The following is a 20,732-nucleotide window of genomic DNA, read 5'->3' as shown; positions in this document are numbered from 1 at the left end:
TGTCAGTTCTGGCTGCTGACAGCGTACCCTTGGGCAAGTGATCCTCCTCACACCTCGGGATAACTGAGATCACTCCTGGACCGCCATGTGGATTAATTAAGACACAAATGCAACGCGCTCAGAGCGGGGCACAAACCCCCCAGACTTCAGCTGGTGCCCTCTCTTCTTCCCAGTTTCCTTCTACTGACACGAGGGGTTGACACATGACCCACCATGGTTCCTCAAGAAAGCCACAGTGGGAGTGGTGGAGGGGCCGTCACTGGCTCTCTAAGCTGCCCTCAAATGAAGGGGCCTCTTCAGTAGAAGCCCCATTTTGGGGTAGACACTGAGGACGGCAGTAGCAGGCCCTCCCTCTGGGGGACGGGAGAGAGCAAACCCAGCCACCTGGGAACCTAGGGGCACTCTGCTTCCTCCCACCATTCCTCACAGCACTGCTCTGGGGTTTGGGCCTTCCCCGAGGTGGGACCCCAGGCCAAAGTCCCTGTCAGCAAGAATTAAATCCCTTTAAAGCAGGCAGATGAGCTCTGGGACCCAGCTGGCGGACCCACCAGACCACAGTGACAAGGACTGCTTGGGAAGGATAAGGTAAGGGAGTACGTCTGTGGACCGGGTGGTATGAGGCTGGAGAAGGAAAGGGGCATGCTGGGGTGACACACAGGGCTGCTTCTGCCCTGAGGCAGGAAGCCAGGCAGCTTCACCCCAGCTCTGCCCTGCTCTGGGCTGGGCTGAGGCTGCAGGCAGGTGTGGCAGCTGCAGTGGCACTGCCAGCCCAAGCTGGGCCACTCCTCTGGGCTCCTAGGCGAGCCCCGATCTATTTCTCTTTCTGGCGACTCGGCCTGGCCCCAGTGAGCGCTCTCCTTTCAGATGTGAGAACCTCCTGAGTTTTTCCAATCCATTTCTCCTGGGACCTGCACCATGGAAACAAACGAACTCTCCCCTTCCTCCCCTAACAAAGCAAATCACACCTTAAAATACAGTCTAGGCATGGCAGGGGGTGCTTCCTAGCGCCTACCCCGCTGGTGAGGGGCTGAGAGGCCCGAGACCAAGGAGGGCTGGATAGGGCATCTGCCACCAGAGTGAGGAGCCCCTCAAGGTGCCCCAGTCCTCTCCCCTCAGAACTCAGCAGAGGCTGGGACCTCGCTGTCCCCATGGTGTGTACCTTAAGAAACTTACAACAAAAGCCCCTTTCAGATGCCCTTACATCACTCCCTAGACCTTACCCTATCATCCTTTCCTCCTGAGTCACAGCTGTGCCACAGTGGGTGTGACGGGTGGCCCATGTTCTTCATGCAGTGAATGGGTTCCCAAACTAGAAACGCTACCACTGCCATGAATACTGTCCTCAGAATCCTACTTTCCAAGTTTTCCAGAAAGGTGGTTCTCGTTTCTTTTCTCTGCATCTACACCAGTCACAAAAGCCACAGACTCCCATCAGCAAGTTTTCTGTTACTCTAAAGCTACGGGAGGGGAAGAGAGGAGTTCCTCCTGGGTTAAGACTCTTCTCCAAAGTGTTAAGGACACCTGGCTCTGAGATGCTGGGAAGACTCTGGGGAGACTGTCTCTGCAGGCCCAACTGCAAAGAAAACAGTTCATGCTGGTGACTGAACCCTGCAGGGCATGCCTTCTGGATCTCAAAGGTTTTGCTTTTGTGGCTGTGGAGGCTCCGATGCAGGTCCTCTGCTGACGACGCCATTTCTCCTCCTCTCCCTGGACCCAGGGCGGCCAGCTGGAGCCCTTCCGCTGGCGAGTCAGGGAAGCGGCACTGTGAACTTGCTGACAATGGGGCTCTGATGAGTGCGGCTCGTGCTGAATGCAGCCTCGCTCCTGCTCTGGGCAGCCTCGGCCCAGGAGTGCTGGGGAGGCTGGAGAAGGGAGGACGGGAGGGGACAGAAATGTACAGGAGGCCAGTCCTGCGGCCCACTGTGTCCTCGTCTGCCTTTCTATGACCTCAAAATGGAACTCAAGTCCCTCAAACACCTCTGAGGTCCTCTGCCCTCTAGAGACGGGCAGGAAAACAGAGAGCAGCCTCTGTCCCGACTTTTGCTGCTGAAGTGGAGGCAGGGAGGAGCTGCAGCGGATGCGGAGCCCACCACCCTGATCTCAATGTGCATCTCCAGGCCCTTTAGAGAAATGACCTCCTGCGTCAGAGGAGCTATTGCTTATCGCAGGTTTATGTGTGCTGGGCCCGAGCTGAACATTTAACATTCATGATCTCATTTCATCCTTATAACAAACCTGGGAGCAAACTTCCATTATTGTTTTCTGTTTATAAATAAGGAACCTAAAGCTGAGAGGCTAGGTTACCAACCATCAAGTGGCAGAGCCCGGGGTGGACTCCTAGACTTCCTGAACCCAAAGCCCGAGCTCTTAACCACCAGGCCTCAGTGTCACCTGGGCAGGGAAGGAAGAACCAGAGAGGGAAGTCATTCAGAATCACATCAAAATTACAAAACACTGAGAGTATTCATCACAAGTGAATAAAACCGCCAAAAAAAGACTCTAAAGCGTTATTGAAGGACATTGAGATGGCTCACAGGACTGAGAAAGAGCCTGGCTCCTGGGTGGGGAAGTTCACCACAGCCGGACGCCAAGCTCCCCCAAACATACTTGTAATGACAGACAGGTCGTTACAATGCGCCGGGATCTGGGTGGAGGGGGTTACACTTTCTCTTTAAACACACCTATGAGGCAGGTGTAGACATCATTAGCCCCTTTTCACAGGCCCAGGGAGGGTAAACTCCTTGGCCAGGGTCCCTGGCAAGGAAGGTTTAGAGCTAGGATTCAAGCCGGGGTCATGGCCGCCTGTCTGGGACGTTCACATTCACTCAGAGGTGAATAGACATCCTTCCAGGTTTTTCTGGAGACTGTGATCACCCTGAGAGTTCTAAATGCAGGCAGGGAGGCAGCTGGGCCTAGGAGCTGTGGACTACCTGAGGTGCCACCATCGGGACCACAGAGAGGACCCCCTTCCCGTGGACACTCACAGGTGGGGGTATGGCCATCTGACAGGCAGAACTCACTCAGGAAGTATGGCGGCTGCCAGGCAGCCAACCACTGGCATCTTCTGGGCAGGGGAAGCAGCAGGCCCACCTCCCAAAGAGGGACCCGGCAGGCTGCAGTGAGCATGTACCCTGCATTCTGCACTGTGGAAATCAGGGTCACATTTTCACGTAAAAAACAACTGGATCTCTAGCTATGGGAGGATTTCTACTCCAGTGCCAGGAATATTAATTAGACACCTGCAAATTCTTTTTGACAGAAGGGATTTTCAGATAACGTCTGCAAGGAGCAGGCGGTGCTGAGGAAACAGCCACTTATCTTGTATAATGGGAAGGCAGAAACAACTGAGGATGCCAGAGGGCGGAGACTAATGAGGTGTCACTCAGTGGAACTGAAGAACAATGGCAGACAAGACACCCCAGCGAGGCCATGCGCCTGTGGGACTGAGAGATGGTGGTGGCGGCAGAGCTGGGTCTCAGGCTCCGCTGGGCCAGCTCTTGCATCACGAACACCTGAGCACACTGTCCCCTGAGAGCAGTGGCTCTCAGCGAGAGGCAGGAGCATGCAGGTTTATCACAACCGTCCTGGGAGAGCAAGACATTTGCAACACAGATGACAAAGTGAATGTCCCAAATATACAAAGAGTTGCTACAGATCAATAAGAAAAGTGGACGAAGGATCTGGGGGCTGAAGGGGGAGCTTTTTCAAAGTACACTTACCGGCTGGGCATGGTGGCTCACGCCTGTAATCCCAGCACTTTGGGAAGCCGAGGCAGGCAGATCACTTGAGGTCATGAGTTTGAGACCAGCCTGGCCAACATGGTGAAAGCCTGTCTCTACTAAAAATGCAAAAAGTTAGCCAGGTGTGGTGGCACATGCCTGTAATCCCAGCTACTTGGGAGGCTGAGGCAGGAGGACTGCTTGAACCCAGGTGGTGGAGGTTGCAGTGAGCCGACATCACACCACTGCACTCCAGCCGGGGTGACAGAGTGAGATTCCATCTCAAAAAACAAAAACAAAAACAAAAACCATAAAAACAACAAAAAACACATACACCTCTCCACACTCAAGAACTTCTGGAACAAGAGAAGAAGACCACAAAACCTTCCCCTGGTGAAATCATGAGGAAATGAGGAAGAAGATACAACCACACCCAAGCTCGCCTCCTGCTGCTGACAAGGGCTGGGAGCATGCTGGGCGAGACTCAGGCTTGATGAGGAAGCTGTTAAGGGCCCAGGCTTTGGTGTCAAACAGATCTGGCCCTGGGTTTCAGCTCCATCACCTCCTAGCTGGGTGCAGCGCAGGTCACGTGACCCCCTCAGGCCTTAGTTTTTTTGAACTGCAGAACGGAAGTAAGAGGACGCCCCTCAGAGAACCGCCGTGAGGGTTCTACAGACACAGGTAAAGGGTCTAGCGTGGTTCCTCCCATGGTAATGACTTCCTACAATTAAGAATCTTCCACGACAATCTGGGCTGCGGGGCTGCCTAGCTGGATGTGAGAGCCTTCGCAGGGAGCATTGAGGTTAACGTCCATGAGTGAGGACTTCAGTAGGAGGGGACCTGCCTGTCTGGCTGTGTTCCTGCTTGACCAAACAGGCTTTCATAGTCTTGAATCCCAGGGAGCTCCAATTCGAGATCAGGGCTGTTTGGAAATGTTTGAAAAATCCCGAGAGGGTACTTTCTAGATATCCTAGAAAGGAAGTTTCAGGAGAAGATGGGCTTTGTCTTGTTCATGGCTGTATTCCCATTGCCAAGTACACAGCACACCCTCAGGCTCACCAAAGATTAAACAGGGGACACTTAGGAATGTGATTCTGGAAAGGAACCAGGATGGGGTAGAATCAGGACTCACCACTGATGATTAAGGTCCCCAAATCCCTCCTCTAGAGAGAAGGGGAAGCAGGGGCTCTTCAGCGCTGTTATGGTACCCCTCAACTGTCCCCCAGAGCGGCTTCCATGCCCTCCCCAGTGCAGGCCCACAAGACGTGCCCCAAAGCCCTGACAACATTTGGCACTTCAGCAAATCGAGTTTCCACAGCCGCAGCCTGAAGAGCGCTGTTTAATGGACTGCATCTCCGCCCGCTCCCTTTAAATGCACACGCACACAAAAACCAATTTCAAGCACAGAAAGCTGGATGGGATTAAACAACTCAATTTAAAGGACTGAAAACTCAGCTGCTTCCAGTGAAGTCCTGGGGAAGGAACCAATCAGCAAAGTCCTGCTCTTCCTTTTTGTATTGAAATGAGGGCTGTGACTGTGCAGTGAGTCACTCCCAACTCGCAGGCAGAACGGGGCCACGTCCACCTGGGCCTCGCACTGCAGGGGGTGGCGCAGGAAGAGAGGGGGGGTGTGTGTGTGTGCATGGGGGCGGGGGGGGGGGGGGGGGGGGGGGGGGGGGGGGGTAGGCAAGAGAGGCCAAGGGCATACTCACAGACCATCTGTTTTGGATTTTTCTGGTAATACAGAAAACCTCAGAGGACCTAGAAGCTGATACCTGCCTGTCCATTTCTCTCTTCAGCCCAGGTTCAGGAAAGCAAATTCAGGCTGCAAGACAGCTGCCCGGGCCCCCCACAAGCCTGGCACCAGCCTAGGGAAGACCGAGGAGCCTCACTCCATGGAGAATGGTGAGCAATAGCCCCCTTCCCAGTCCCCCCACCTAGCCTTGTCCGCTCTGCAGCGTGGGCCGGTCTGTTGATTCATGAGCTGGCTGCCTCATGGAGATACAGCTCTGCCCACAGCTCACAGTGCCTTGGAGCTTAGAAGAGGAAAGTGGGCTGATGCTCAGCTTGGACCGTCAGCATCTGAGATGCCGCCTGTAGGGCTGGTATGGATGGAGGGATGGGATGCTGCCGTGCAATGGGCACGCGCGACTGCAAATCCTGCCGCTTGGCTGGGAGGCAGGGGAACCCCGTAAAGGAACACCACACAATGGGCATGGCTGAGAATGGTGTGCGGAAAGGTGTGTGTGGCTGGGGCAGACTCTCGCCTAGATGACAGGAAGACCCAGGTGCCCCCTCCACCTCCCAGGCCAGCCTCTGTACTACTCTAGCTTTCTCAGAGGGCTCACTCCTGCTGCCTGGGATCTGGGTCAGCCTTTCCCTCTGCACCAGCAGCTCTTGGTGGCCCCAAAAAGGCAAAGCTTAAGGGTCCAATTTCAAACTAGAGGTCATAATGGAGTCCAGCTGAAATGAGTAACACAACCAACACTGAGTGTGCAGCAGGAGCCTGGCCCAGTGCTAAGCATTTTACATGGATCATTTTCCTCTCACATCCCCCTCTGGTTACTGCCCTCACTGAACAGAGGAAAACTGACATGCTGAGATGTGGAGATACTAAGTGTCTTGCCTTTGGGCAGCCTGACCCCAAGCCAAGCCCCCTGCCTGCCCTCTGCTGCCCTCACTGACGCCCTGCCCATGTGCTCCAGAAGGGTCTACAGATGAGTCCTCAGTCCTAAAGTGAGTTTTTTTTTTTTTTTGACAGGGTCTCACTCTGTCGCCAGGCGGGAGTGCGGTGGCACGATCTTGGCTCACTGCAACCTCTGCCTCCTGAGTTCAAGCAATTCTTCCACCTCAACCTCCTGAGCACCTGGGAGTACAGGTGTGCACCACCATGCCTGGTTAATTTTTGTATTTTGAGTAGAGACAGGGTTTCACCATGTTGGCCAGGCTGATCTCGAACTCCTGGCCTCAAGTGATCCACCCGCCTTGACCTCCCAGAGTGCTGGGATTACAGGTGTGAGCCACTGCGCCTGGCCCCAAAGTGTGTATTAAACACAGCTTTACCTCTAGGAAGGATGCACTGCACCAAAATAAGCATATCTCAGCTCTAAGAGCCCATCAGTCACTAACAAGGGGAGGCAGGGCAGCCGATGGTCCATAAGGACGGGTGGCGTTGGTGACCTACCTCATCCGATTCATCCGATAGCGTCTGCAGTAGAATGGGAAAGAGGCTGTCCGTGTGCCGGAACATCTGGAAAGCAGAGAAGCAGGGGTGCCTGTGAGCACTCCTTCACCCCAGGTCTGTGCTCGGTGCAGTGTCCCGCTGGTCTGCATGGACCCGCTGGTCTGCACGGACCACTTCCCTCCCCGACACAACGAGGGCTCCTTGCAGCACCTGTCACTTGTCTGCCAGCCAGGGTTTCCTTAGAAGTACAATGACCAAAATGCTACTAACCATGGGCAGGCCCTGGAAAACCAAGGCGGACCCGGAAGAGGCCCCTGGCTTGGCGGGGCCCGGGGCTCACCTTCCGAGGAGTTTTGATGTAGAGGTGGTAGAGCCACTTGAGAACTGCAATCCTGGTCATCATCCCAATGGCCGTGTCACTGAGGTGGCAGTTCAGGACCTGCACGATCCCGTCGAGGTGAAGGGTCACTGGGGCTCTTTCAGTGCTGTGGGTAAGACCGGGAGGGAGAGCAGAGGTGACGCCCACCATAGCCCTCTCCCACGGAGTCATGGCACCACCCTGGGCCTGCATATCCTGAATCGCACACTGCTAACCACTGTCCGGGGGGCTCGGGGGTCAGGGATGACCCGATCCCCACACATCCTTGCTGGTCTCCCACCAGCCCAGCTCGGCCCACCCTGGGCGTTTGAAGGGGGCTTCTCTCTCTCCCTTTCCAAAGGAGTTTGGAGGTTGCTGCTGGGTTGGAACCATGATAACCATGTTTAGGGGATGAGGACCGGTCTGCTGGGCTCCCACTCACTTTTCCTTTTCTTTCTCCAGCACCAGCCTGGCTTGTACAGGAGGAGAAACCCTCTCCGAGTCACTGAGCTGACCTGACCAGGCTCAGGGCATTAAGTTCAGACCCTTTCTTGAAAAAAACAAAACCACCAGGTCCAGACTATATGAGGGAAGGTCCCGATAACAACTGTTGACCTCCACCAGGCCCTTCACTGGCCACCTGAAGGATGTTTCTCGAGTGAGGTCAGGGATCAAGGCTTGTCATTGTGCCTTGTCACTGTACCCTGCCCCAAGGCGTCTAAGAGAGACGCCTTGAGAGTTGAGACCAAAATGTGCTCCTTTGCATTGCGGAAGGGGTGACAGAGCCTCTGCCTATGAGAAACTGATACTGTTCAGGATGTACTTGTGTTCTGGTGGGCACAGGAAGCCCCCTGGCTTCTGTGGACTGAAGCCCTGCAGGTCCCCAAAGTCCTGCTAAGCAGCCTGCGGGACGGCGGGTGCTGCTGGGAGGCTATGAGTTGGTTTTCTGCCCAAAGCACTGCTCCCTGGCACAGGCTGGGTTTTCAAGGTGGGGGCAGCATGGGTAGAAAAACCTCAGGATGTCCGGGAGGGGCTCCCTTCCTACCAAGGCACTGCACTGTACTTCCCAAATGGTGCCGACAGGTGCAGGCCAGGGGCTGCATTTCCTGAGGACCTGGGCCAGCAGATCAGTCCCGTGCTGGTATAAAATGGTCTCTTCTGTGGCATTTCTAGGCTGCTCAATTATTCATTTGCATCAGGAACTGATGGCTGTGCTTTCCTCACTCGCCTGCAGCCTCTCTGAAGCTCATTTGATGTGAATCCCTAAAGGGCACGATTCTGCGCTCTGTAATTGCTAAGAGGAATTGCTATTTAATATGGTTTGATGATCCCCATGGTGCACGTTTCAGGGGCAAGAGTGGGCACATCTATCCTCTGGTGGCTGGAAGTTCCTGGCGTCTTCTGAGGATACCGAAACATGTAAATCTTTGCTAGCCTAAGACAGACGGGGACAGTACTGCACAGGTAGAGGAGTCTAGGGTGGTAAACACCGGCTCTGTCAATCTCTTAGTTTCTCTCAAGACCACTGTCCCGGAGAAATACAACGCCAGTCACAGATATAATTTTACATCTTCCAGTTTACAATTAAAAAGGAGAAAGAAACAGGTGAAGTGAATTTCAATGCTATGTTTTAACTGACCCAGTGTATCTAAAATATTAGCATCTTAACATGTAATCAATATAACGGTCAATATAAATATTCCCAACAAAACATATTCTCTTTTGTGTCCTAAGCCTTTGGGACCTGGTGTGCATTTCACGGTTATGGTGCACCTCGCTTCAGAGTAGCCCCCAGGCACTCAGTAGCCATGTGGCTGCCGCAGAGGCCCACATGGCAGTCCACGCCAGGACTTTCTGAGTGTTTTCTTGTCATCTCTGGCAGTTTCCTAGCTACTCCCTTAGCTGATGGCCAGCATTTACTGTTTTATCTCCCAGTCCCTCTTTTTCCTGTCCTGGCTGGCCTCCCGCAGGGCTCCTTCCCTTGCGTTCTGTTCCATATACTTCTTGGGCGGGCAGAATCCCCGGGCTAGAGAAGCTCCTCTGGTCTCGTGTCCTGGTGGTGGAAGAGATGCCTCCCTATAGCCCAAGGCCGTATGCAAAGCAGATGAACAGAAGCTACCCCCACCCCCAACCCGGTCTTTCCTGACCCTGAGAGCCCCAAAGTCTGTAGTGAGCCCCTTTTCAGCAGGAGCCACAGGGACATGTAGGCTGCCAGGGTCCAGGCTGTCATAAGGACCCCAGCCTGGCCCATCACTGCGACAAGCTTAGCTGAAACAGCACCCCCTGGGAGGACGGCCTTGTTTTTCCTTGTTTCCCTGGGAGACCTGGGACTGCCCTGGAGCTGCTGGTGAGGAGGGCGGTGCCATGACCAGGTCCCCTGCTTCACCGGCATGGGACAGAATCAGTGGTGTGTCTGAGCCTCTGGGGGAATAATAGCTGTGATAACAATGGCAGCCATGACGGTTGTGAAAGAACGCTCTGCTGGGTGCTTTCCTACACAGCCTCATGTCACTCCTTAAAAAGCCTTATGACCTAAGGCATGCCACTTCCATTTCAGAGAAGAGGGAACTGAAGCACACAGACATGAAGTCACCTGCCCAAGGTTACACGGCCAGGGAGTGGTGGGGCCGCACTTTGGATGTGATCAGTCTGACTCCAAAATAATCTCATCTGCCACATGGCACAGCCTCCTGACCAGGGCAGCAGGCTCCAAGAGAGTCCCTGGTGGCATCGCCTCCACTGTCTCCTGGGAGGAGCAGCAGAACAGCAGCTCCTGTGTGGACCAGCCCCTCTGAGCCCAGGGGATACCTGGCAGCTCCAGGTGTCCGTGGAAGATTAGTACACACTTTTCAGCTTATTTTCGAGTCAGAAGGGTAGACAGTGGCTCACACCTGAAATACCAGCACTTTGGGAGGCCGAGGCAGGAGGATGATTTGAGGTCATGAGTTTGAGACCAGCCTGGGCAACACAGCAAGACCCTGTCTCTATGAAAAATTTAAAAAATTATCTGGGTGTGGTGGCACACTCCTATGGTCCCAGCCACTCGGGAGGCTGAGGTGGGAGGATTACAAGATCCCAGCTGCTGCCAGCTCCCAGCTGTCAGCTCACCTATGTGAGCTATGACTGTGTCACTGTACTCCAGCCTGGATGACAGAGCAAGACCCTGTACTAAAAAGAAAAAAAAAAGAAAAAGAAGGGGAGACAGAGGAAAGCCTGGTGCTCCCCACCTGCGCAGGGCACACTCAGAATCCAAAAGAGCCAAGACGCCGGGCTGGATGACCCCTCCACAAGTCGAGCTCCGCGGCTCACAGTGGCCCGGAGATGCTGCTGGCCAGCCCATGGGGCCTCTCCTGCAAGTGGTGCTGTGTCAGGGCCAAAGAATGGCAGCGTGTCACGGAACTGGTATGTGAACTGGCAGCATTTCGTGTATTAGCATTCTCTGACTTTCCCCACAGCAAACACCTGAACACAGTGAATCTGAAGGTATGGGGCATCTTCAGGCTGCTGCTGAGGCAGTCCCGCCGCACCCAACCAGAACCTCATCACTGAAAGGGACCTCACGGTTCAGGTAACACAATCCTTCAAGGCACAGATGAGCAAGCTCAGGTCCAGAGGCAGTACGGGACCCATCTGAGACCATGAGGCCATGTACCAAGCACTCATTCCCTGGGCTGGAGACACTATCCCTGGGCTTTTCCTCCCTTGCCTGGCTGGAGGTGGAGGTCATGGGAAGCAGGTAGACCCTAGAGGACCAGGCAGACTGATCTGAGTGCCTGGGAAAGGGAGGGTCAAGATCCCAGCTGCCATCAGCTCCCAGCTGCTCTGCTGGGCAGGGTTGGCTGCTGCTGCTGAGCTCTGCGTGTGCTCAGCAGGGCAACTGGGGCTCTGGGACCCTGTACTCTTCCTAGAGGGGGACACTGCATGATGTGCTCAGTTCCCCAGCTGATGGGCTGGAGCCTGAGAGGTAGCACCCTGCTGTCCTTGCTTACCTTACCCATCAAGAACAGAGGGAGCTCACTCAGTTTAAAAGACATTTCTGCATCAGTTCCAAAAAGTCTAGACGAGTCACTCATGGGGGCTTCTGAGTTATTTCAAGGTGTCTGCAAAATTCCATTTTCATGGAGCATTTTCTCATAAAACATCTTATAATGAATGTCTTACACATACACGCACTACAATTTCCAAATGCATGGCGCTGCTGTGGCTATTAAAATATAGATTTCCTGAATAAGGCTTCTGATACTACCAATAAATAATAAGAAGTTCCACTTGTTCTCTCTGGGAGACAGCACTTCATTTCTGTAACGTCTAACTTTTTACGGTGTTCGGGTTACATCTCTAATCAAATCAGAAGAAAGGTAAATCTAAAAATAGAAGAAAGGTAAATCTAAAAATAGAATTGCTTCTGAAATTGAACGTGCTTTTTAAAATACAGATAATTGTAATTTTTTTTTTCAATCAGCAGAGGCTAAAAGCTGGGAAATACTGATTTCTAGAACTTTCTGCCTGCTTATTTACACGGCAGCTAGCTACACCGGGAGAACTGGTGTCACTGAAGACATCATGACCCTTGGCAACAGCCTGAGCATCATAGTGGAGGTTGTTCATACAACACTTGTTTGAGAACTACTAAATCAAATGAGTTAGGGAGGCCGAATGCAAAACTTCTGGAACTCTCCAACTGCAACTAATAAAGTTGAATGCATGGGCTCTGGAGTCAGACAGATCTAGCTTGAATTCCAACTTGGCTACTAATTAGTTGAGTGACTTTGGGCAAGAAGTTAACTTCTCTGGGTCTGTTTCCTCATTTGTAAGATGGGGATAATAACAAGGTTCCTGTAATAACAATTGTAGCTAAAATGTGTAAAGTGCTTTCTGCGGCCCAGGCACCATGCTATGTTCTTGACACACTTAAAAAGCTTTTAAAAATTATGATTATTGAGACAGGGTCTCGCTCTGTCACCCAGGCAGGAGTGGGGTCTTGCTCTGTCACCCAGGCAGGAGTGCAGTGGTGCAATCACGGCTCACTGAAGCCTCGAGCTCCGGGGCTCAAATGATCCTTCCAGCTCAGCCTCCTGAGTAGCTGGAACTACAGGAATGTGCCACCACACCCAGCTCATTTTTGTATGTTTTGTAGAAACGGGCTTTCACCATGTTGCCCTGGGCTGGTCTCTAACTCCTGGGTTCAAGCAACCAGCCTGCCTTCGCCTCCCAAAGTGCTGGGATTACAGGCGTGAGCCACCATGCCTGGCTGTTCTTTACATACTTTGACTCGTTGAAGTCCCATATCCCTTTGGGGTCAGTGCTATCATTACACTGAGTTTAAAGATGAGGAAACTGAGGTGGGGGAAATCATGCTACTTGCCCAAGGCCACAGCCAGGCATGCTGGAGTTAGGGCGTGAATCCGGACAGCTGGCTCCACCAGGCAGAGCAGTCCCGAGAGAGAACACAACCAGTGGAGACATTTCTCTCTTAACCCTTTCCTGAGCTGCCGAGCATCCTTCCTCCATCCTGCTTCCTTCACTTTCCACCTCTCCCTGCGGAGTCCAATTTTCCACCTCCCATGTATTTCCCATGCTCTGGAGGGTGGAGGAACCCAGACTACAGCCATGTCGTCACCCGCTGCTTTTCCAGGTGACATTCTTCCGTGGCTAAGCCTGGGGCCACCAGGGGCTTCTCCAGTATCACAGGGAGAGGGGAGATGAGGGAGGGGGAAGAGGAAGGCTTCTGCTCTCAGGTTTAGCCAGTTAATTCTCCCTGTGTTTTGGTCCAAATGAGAAATCTTTTATAAAAAATCTGGGATGCAAGGATTGCTTCCATGGTGATCCTTGAACCCATGAAAGTGAATTCTGAGGCCGGGCACGGTGGCTCAAGCCTGTAATCCCAGCACTTTGGGAGGCCGAGATGGGCGGATCACGAGGTCAGGAGATCGAGACCATCCTGGCTAACATGGTGAAACCCCGTCTCTACTAAAAAATACAAAAAACTAGCTGGGCAAGGTGGCGGGAGCCTGTAGTCCCAGCTACACGGGAGGCTGAGGCAGGAGAATGGCGTGAACCCGGGAGGCGGAGCTTGCAGTGAGCTGAGATCCGGCCACTGCACTCCAGCCCGGGCGACAGAGCAAGACTCCATCTCAAAAAAAAAAAAAAAAAAAAAAAAAAAGAAAGTGAATTCTGAATTTCATGTGGATGTGCATTTTTTTGGTGTGTGTGTGACAGAGTCTGGCTGGGTGGGTCTGGCTATCTGGCGACCCTGCACCATCCTACCTGTGTCCAAGCTCAGTCTCACTGTTAACACCAGCTGTGGGAAGAAGGTGGTGTGCTGGGGCCCGGGCATCTTGGCTCTGGTTTTACAACTCTGAAGGCGCCCACCTCTTGAGCACAGCTGGTGATGCTGACTGTGCAGCTGCCACGTGGGGACCTCTGTCACCAGGAGTCAGGAAGCACTAGATCATTTGTTCTTGTTTGGCTTTTTTAGGTAGGATGGTTTGGAGTTTAGGTAGGATTTGGCATCAGCTTCTGAATGAGAGGTATAAACCAAAACCCTGGTTCCAGTCTAGCGGTCCCCGGCCTTGGCACAAGAACTGAGGGCTCCTGTAGGCTCATCCCAGCCAACGGTAGCGCAGTCTCCCCAGCGAGGCAGTGGACAGCGGTGCCCCTCTGCAGCCCATGGCTTAAGCCTACCTCTGCCTTCTCCTAGACTTCCCCTGACCTCCCCCTTAATCCTCATAGGCCAGATTACAGAGACAAGTCTACAACAGGCTTTTGGCTGCCAGAGGGAGGCTTTTAAATCCCAGATCGGATCCTGCCATTCCCACTTGTGATACTGTCTCCACAGCCTCCAGCGCAAAAGCTAAGCCCTCTGCAGGATACACCAGTCCCCGCGTGTCTGTCCAGACCACTCCCCGAGTTCCATGGCCCAGTACCTGAGTCTGCCTCCCTCCTCCTGGGATGCTCAGTCACCTGGAACAGAGCTCTTGACCACCCCACCCACACCTGCTCTTCCTTCCAGCCCTGGTGTGCAAATGACATCAGGATAGCCGGGGTCTGGCTCACACGAAATTTACCTCACCTCTCTCCTGCCTACCCCATCCCACCCAGCAGTGAATTCTGCAGTTCCACCTTCAACACGGAGCCCAAACCCACCCAACTTTCTCTACATGCTGCTCCTCCCCAGCCTGAGCCCCCATCCCCTCTGATGGGGACAATGGTGACAGCTCCCTAGCAGGTCTGCATCCACCAGGCCCCTCCTAGATCCACTGTCCACAGAGCAGCCCGCTGTGCTTCCCTCCCTTCTCGTCCCTACCATGAAACTACTGACCCCACGGGACTCAGACAAAACTAAAGGATCCGATATGAAGGTTTAGCACTGCACTGGGGCCCTGGAAGCCTGGCTGCGTTGACTGGCATTAGCAGTTATTCCCAGCCAGTCTTCTCAGTGCCTGGGCTCAGGCACCATGGCCCTCCCTTTCCAGTAACTTCACCCCTCACATCAGTCGCTCCCCTTTCCAGTAACTTCCTGGCTGCTTCTCTGCCTCACCACTAGAGTAAATGAATGAAGGTCAGGGACACACTCAGGGGCCAGCTCTTATCTTGGAGCCTGCAGGGGTGAGCACAGGCAGGTGCACTGGAACGCGTGACTACATGAACATGAGAGAATGGTGACATTCACTGATCTGCTCCATCCATGCAGGGGCTCGTAGGGGCACATTTCATCATCGGCTGCACCTGCGTGCTTGGAAAACATGCTCAGGGTGTCGAGGGATGAGGTAACTTCACAAATGGTATCGACGAGGGAAGAACCCTAGCTAGGGGTCTGTGGGGAGAAGCTCTTGGGGGAGAGTGCACCTTTTCTCTTCATGAGTGACTGGCTCTCCCAGGGCCCAGGTTCACTGTCAAGTTCAGGGGGAAGAAACCCCTGTATAAGACCCACCATCCACTCTAGCCCCAGAGATGCCAATGTCACCTAAAGAAAAAGTGACATGGGGCAAGTCCAGGGGACTCAGACCAGGGCGGAACTGTGACAGTGCCTTCCCCGGGGAGTCCCCTCACCTTGCAGGGAGTATGGAGGGAGCTGCAAGGAAGAGAGTTATTTTGCTGCCTGGCCTGCACTGCCCCCATGTGGAAGACTGCGCCATTACAGCTGACCTGGGCGCACAGGGACAACAGCTCCTGGGGCCTGTGATTTATCCTTAATCTTGGATGTGATTAATGACCACCCATGCTCCAGGCTGTCCTTGAACAGACTTCCCCTTGTCGGTCTTGTTGGCCCCACATCATCCTGGACAAACAGACGGTGCTAAGTCAAGGCAACTGTAAGTGTCTCACTGCAGTCACCGGTATTAGCTGTACTTTTATTATTACAACTTGCGTTTCTTGCATTTATTGACCTCCAATAGCTTACTTTTTTTTTAATATTTAAAAATAAGTAAGAACAATCCATTTTCTTTCATTCTTTTTTTTTTTTTCCAGACATGGTCTCACTCTGTTATCCAGGATAGAGTATAGTGGTGTGATCTCAGCTCACTTCAACCTCTGCCCTGCTCTGGCTCAAGTGATCCTCCCACCTCAGCCTCCCCAACTAGCTCGGACCACAGGCACACGCCACCATGCCCAGCTAATTTTTTGTATTTTCAGTAAAAACAGGGTCTCGCCATGTTGCCCAGACTGGTCTTGAACTCCCAAGCTCAAGCGATCTGCCTACCTCGGCCTCCCGAAGTGCTGGGATTAGAGGCGTAAGCCATCACGCCTGGCCCCCAATGGCTTCTAATCCACCTTATCTATCCATCCAGCCTGGGTGGGGTGGGCTTGCTCAATGTCCTTCAGATTCCCTCATCAATTAACTCTTTTGTGTACGAGGGTGTCCCAAAAGCAGCAGCCGTGAGTAGGGTTTGCTTTGGGTCATTGCTGTAGTCTCCTGCATCCAGGAAAGATCTAGGTCACTTGCTTTCCACAAACCCTCTGGCTGAAACAAGCCACTTACCTGGCTGCAGTGAAGACACTGATGCTGCTACTGAAGCTGGAGTCACAGGAACCATCTGGACCTCCTGGGAGAGGAAGAGGAACAAGGGGTCATGAAAGGCTGTTGGGTCTTTTGAATAAACAAGACCCCTGTGACAAGCACACACAGAACTCTCCAGAGCCCCATACCTTGATTCAGGCTCTTCAAAAGGACCATGGCTCTGGAGCCCTGAGAACCCAATGCCCAGTCATTCTCGATAGTCCCCAAGCTTGTAAGTTTGTAGTCACAGTGATCTCACAAGGAGGGGACACCAGTGCTGAACACATCTGGCAAATCTCAGAAATGACAGATACCCAGTGTCCTTAGCTATCAGGAAAATGCAAATCAAAACCACAAGATACTACTGTATACCCATCAGGATGGCTAAAAGATAATAGCAAGTGTTGATGAGGATGTGGAGAAACTGGAACCCTCATACATCGCTGGCGGGAATGTAAAATGGTGCAAGCTGCTTTGGAGAACAGTCTGGCCATTCCTCCAAAGGCTAAACATAGAGTCACCACATGACTCAGCAGCTCCACTCCTAGGTATATACCAAAGGGAAATGAAAACTTATGGCCACATGAAACCTTGTACATCAATCATGTTCACATCAGCATTATCTACAATAGCCAAAAAGCGGAAGCAACCCAAATGTCTATCAACAGACGAATGGATAAATGTGTGGTATAGCCATACAATGGACTATTATTTGGCAATAAAAAGGGATGAAGTACTGATGCATGCCATAACATGAATGAACTTTAAAAACATTGTGTTAAGTGAAAGAAGCCAATCATAAAAGACTACATATTGCATGATTCCCTTTCTCGAAAATGTTTAGAACAGGCAAACCTATGGATAGAGAGAGTGGACTGGAGGCTGCCTAGGATTGGAGGAGATGGGGGAATAGGGTACAATGGCTAAGGGATTCTTTCAAGGACACGGAAAACATTCTAAAATTGATTGTGGTGATGGTTACATAACCCTGTGAATCTATAAAAGTCACTGAATTGTATACTTGATGTTGGGTGAATTGTGTGGTATACGAATTCTCTCTCAATAAAGGGCTTAAAAAATGACTATGGGGAAAGGACTGTGACTGTACTGTGTCTGTACCTGAGTCTTCCTCCAAGTGGCCAACTCAATACCTGTCATTAGTATTTAACTTACCATCATATAACCCAGGGTAGAAAAGCATCTGTACCTGGCATTGACTACTTATATTTCTAAGTTAAGGAATAACCTTTAAATGCCAACCTTTTTCTTTTGGCATCTAATCAAGTTTCCTAAAGAGCCAAGATGTTCTAGATCTGGAAAGCTGCTGGTAGGATCCTGTTCCGCCTTCAGCCCCCATCTAGGCACTGGCCACAGCTCTCACTGCACTGAGGAGGGAAGAGGGGGCTGGTAGTCCTGCGGTTCCAGACTCCTGATACTATTTTGTAGTTGTGAAGTAATTTTAGATGTACAAAAAAGTTGCAAAAAGAGTAAAGAATTCTTTTTATACCTTTCAGCTAGCTGCCCCTAATGCTAACATTGTACATACTCATAGTTCAATTATCTTTTTTTTTTCTTTGAGATAGAGTCTCGGCTCTGTTGCCCAGGCTGGAGTGTAGTGGCACGACGTTGGCTCGCTGTAATCTTTGCCTCCTGCGCTCAAGAGGTTGAGCCTACCTTAGCTTCCAGGGTAGCTGGGACTGTAGGCATGCAGCATCAAGCCCGGATAATTTTCTTTTGTATTTTTCAGTAGAGATGGGGTTTTGCCATGTTACCCAGGCTGGTTTCAAACTCCTGGGCTCAAGTGATCCACCCACCTCAGCCTCCCAAAGTGCTGGGATTACAGGTGTGAGCCACTGCGCCCGGCCTCATAGTTCAATGATCAAAACCAGAAGATTAACATCGATACAATACCATTAACTAAACGATTACCCTAATTTGAACATCACGAGTTTTTCCATTCCTGGCCTTTTGTTCCAGGATCTCACACTGCATTTAGCTAAACTGTCTTCCTTGTCTCTTCCAATCTGTGACAGTCCCTCAATCTGTGTGTCTTTCATAAACTTGACACTTTTGAAGCACTGGTCACTCTGCAAAATGTCTCTCCGTTTGGGTTGGTCTCACGTTTTTCTCATGAGTAGGGAGTTGCGCATCTTTGGAGGGATGTCACGGAAGTTCCGCGCCTCAGTGCACCCTATCGGGGGCACATGTTGTCTGTTAGCCTCGTTACTGGTGATGTTAACCTCATCGCCTGACGCAGCCTGCTGCGTTTCTCCCCTGTAAGGTTACTGTTTTTCTGTTTGTAATTAATAAACATCTTGGGGGAAAACACTTGAGATTAGACAAATATTCTGTTTTCCCTCAAACATGTCCCCAGTGACTGACCGCAGCACTCAGGGCTGCAGCTTGCCTATTACAAATATGACTGCGAAATTTGCCTGATGGTGATTTCTGTTGCCCCTTTTCCTACATTATTGACTGGAATTTTCTTTTTTCTCTTTCTCCCCGTCTCCCGTCTCTCCCCCCCTTTTTTTTTTTTTGACACAGTTTGACTCTGTCACCCAGGATGAAGTGTAATGGCATGATCTTGGCTCACTGCAACCTCCGCCTCCCGGGTTCAAATGATTCTCATGCCTCAGGCTCCCAAGTAGCTGAGATTATAATCGCGCACCACCAGGCCCGTCTAATTTTTTTTTTGTATTATTAGTAGAGACTAATATTAGTATTATTAGTTTCACCATGTTGGCCAGGATGGCGTCAAACTCCTGACCTCAAGTGATCCACCCACCTCGGCCTCTGAAAGTGCTGGGATTACAGGCGTGAGCCACCATGCCCAGCGTATTGACTGACGTCTTCTGTAAGGAAGAGCTGTCTCTTCTCCATCATTAATTAATTCAATTATTTATGTCATTATGGACTCCCGGATATTGATGTTATTCAGTGGGTTATAAATCAAAACGATCATTATTTATATTGTTGTTCTAATGACATCAGGCTTGGCCTCTTAAAAGTTTTAAATTATACAAGTAAAATATATCCTCATTCTAAAATTTTCAAACACAAAGCAAAACCTCTTTCTGTCCATAATCTTCAATCTTGCTTTTCTCTACCTACAGGTCACTGCTCCCCGGGGTAGGCAAGTCTCCTGCGCTGGCTTGTGCTGTCCTACTTCTTATTTTGTAAACATAAATGGGATTACAGTGTATTTTCTGCAACTTGTAGTTTTCACTCTGTCCTATGGCTTAGAGCAGTGCTATTCTAGGTGCGGGCCACAGACCTTTTCTCCTAGTAAAGGGGGCCTTTATTTCCATGTCCATACTGCCGCCTGTCCCCTGTAGACCCAGGATGCAGCTCAGAGGGGACAAGGGCAGCCGTGGCAGGGGTCTGGGCCCGCTGAGATGCTCGTCCTCCTAGTGCCAAGGCCCAGGCAGCCTGGGGTCTGTCTGCTAGACCAGGGCCTGGGGAAAGGTGAGGAAAAGCTGGGGAAAGCTGGGCAGGATAGACTGGAACAGTAGCCACGACTCCATGCCCCTGGAGGGCATCTTTTAGAAATATCCACATTTATAGATGAAATAATGTGGCATCAGAAATTGGCCTCAAATTAATTTCGATTGTCTCCTGATTTTCACTCTTACATCTCTCCTGTGCTTCCATGCAGGGTGGGACTCCTGAGGGGAAGGATTGGGCACTTCTTATTTTAATAGGTAGTGTCCTTTAGGAAGGTTCTACCAATCTATATGTATTTCCAAATCGGAAGAGCAGTCACCCCTTCTAAAGCCTCACACAGGAATATTAGTATCTTTTTTTTTTTTTTTTTTTTTTTGAGACAGAGTCTTGCTCTGTCGCCAGGTTGGAGTGCAGTGGCGCAATCTCAGCTCACTGCAACCTCCGCCTCCTGGGTTCAAGTGATTCTCCTGCCTCAGCCTCCTGAGTAGCTGGGACTACATGCACCCGCCACCGCGCCTGGCTAATTTTTTATATTTTTAGTAGAGACGGAGTTTCACCATCATATTGGCCAGGATGGTCCCGATCTCCTGACCTTGTGAGCCACCCACCTTGGCCTCCCAAAGTGATTAGTAATCTTTTACGTTTGCCAACTGGATGAGTAAAAAAGATACCTTTCTTTTCTTTTTTTTTTTTTGAGACGGAGTCTCACTCTCTTGCCCAGACTAGAGTGCAGTGGTACGATCCTGGCTCACTGCAACCTTCGCTCTCCGAGTTCAAGCGATTCTCCTGCCTCAGCCTCCCGAGTAGCTGGCATCATAGCCGCCTGCCACCGCGCCCAGCTAATTTTTTGTATTTTTTAGTAGAGATGGGGTTTCACCATCTTGGCCAGGCTGGTCTTGAACTCCTGACCTTGTGATCCACCTACCTTGGCCTCCCAAAGTGCTGGGATTACAGTGTGAGCCACTGCGCCTGGCTGATACCTTGCTTTTTTTTTTTTTTTTTTTTGAGACGGAGTCTCGCTCTGCC

At 51.5% G+C, this 20,732-nt stretch overlaps 1 protein-coding gene across 2 annotated transcripts in view; it reads right to left on the bottom strand.

The window, feature by feature from the left end:
* Positions 1-20,732, bottom strand: part of VAC14 (Vac14, PIKFYVE complex component) — a 115,981-nt gene that overhangs the window by 68,240 nt on the left and 27,009 nt on the right. For both annotated transcript variants that reach the window (XM_025370637.1, XM_025370639.1), the window contains 3 exons: positions 16,245-16,308; positions 7,244-7,388; positions 6,904-6,969 (listed from right to left, as the gene is read on the bottom strand). In XM_025370637.1, coding sequence (XP_025226422.1) covers positions 6,904-6,969; positions 7,244-7,388; positions 16,245-16,308 — 275 coding nt within the window. The remainder of the gene's footprint in view (positions 1-6,903; positions 6,970-7,243; positions 7,389-16,244; positions 16,309-20,732) is intronic.

This window comes from Theropithecus gelada, chromosome 20, assembly GCF_003255815.1.
Source record: "Theropithecus gelada isolate Dixy chromosome 20, Tgel_1.0, whole genome shotgun sequence".
NCBI lineage: Eukaryota > Metazoa > Chordata > Mammalia > Primates > Cercopithecidae > Theropithecus > Theropithecus gelada.
The sequence above is the reverse complement of the archived record's forward strand: the minus strand, read 5'-3'. Positions and strand labels throughout refer to the sequence as shown.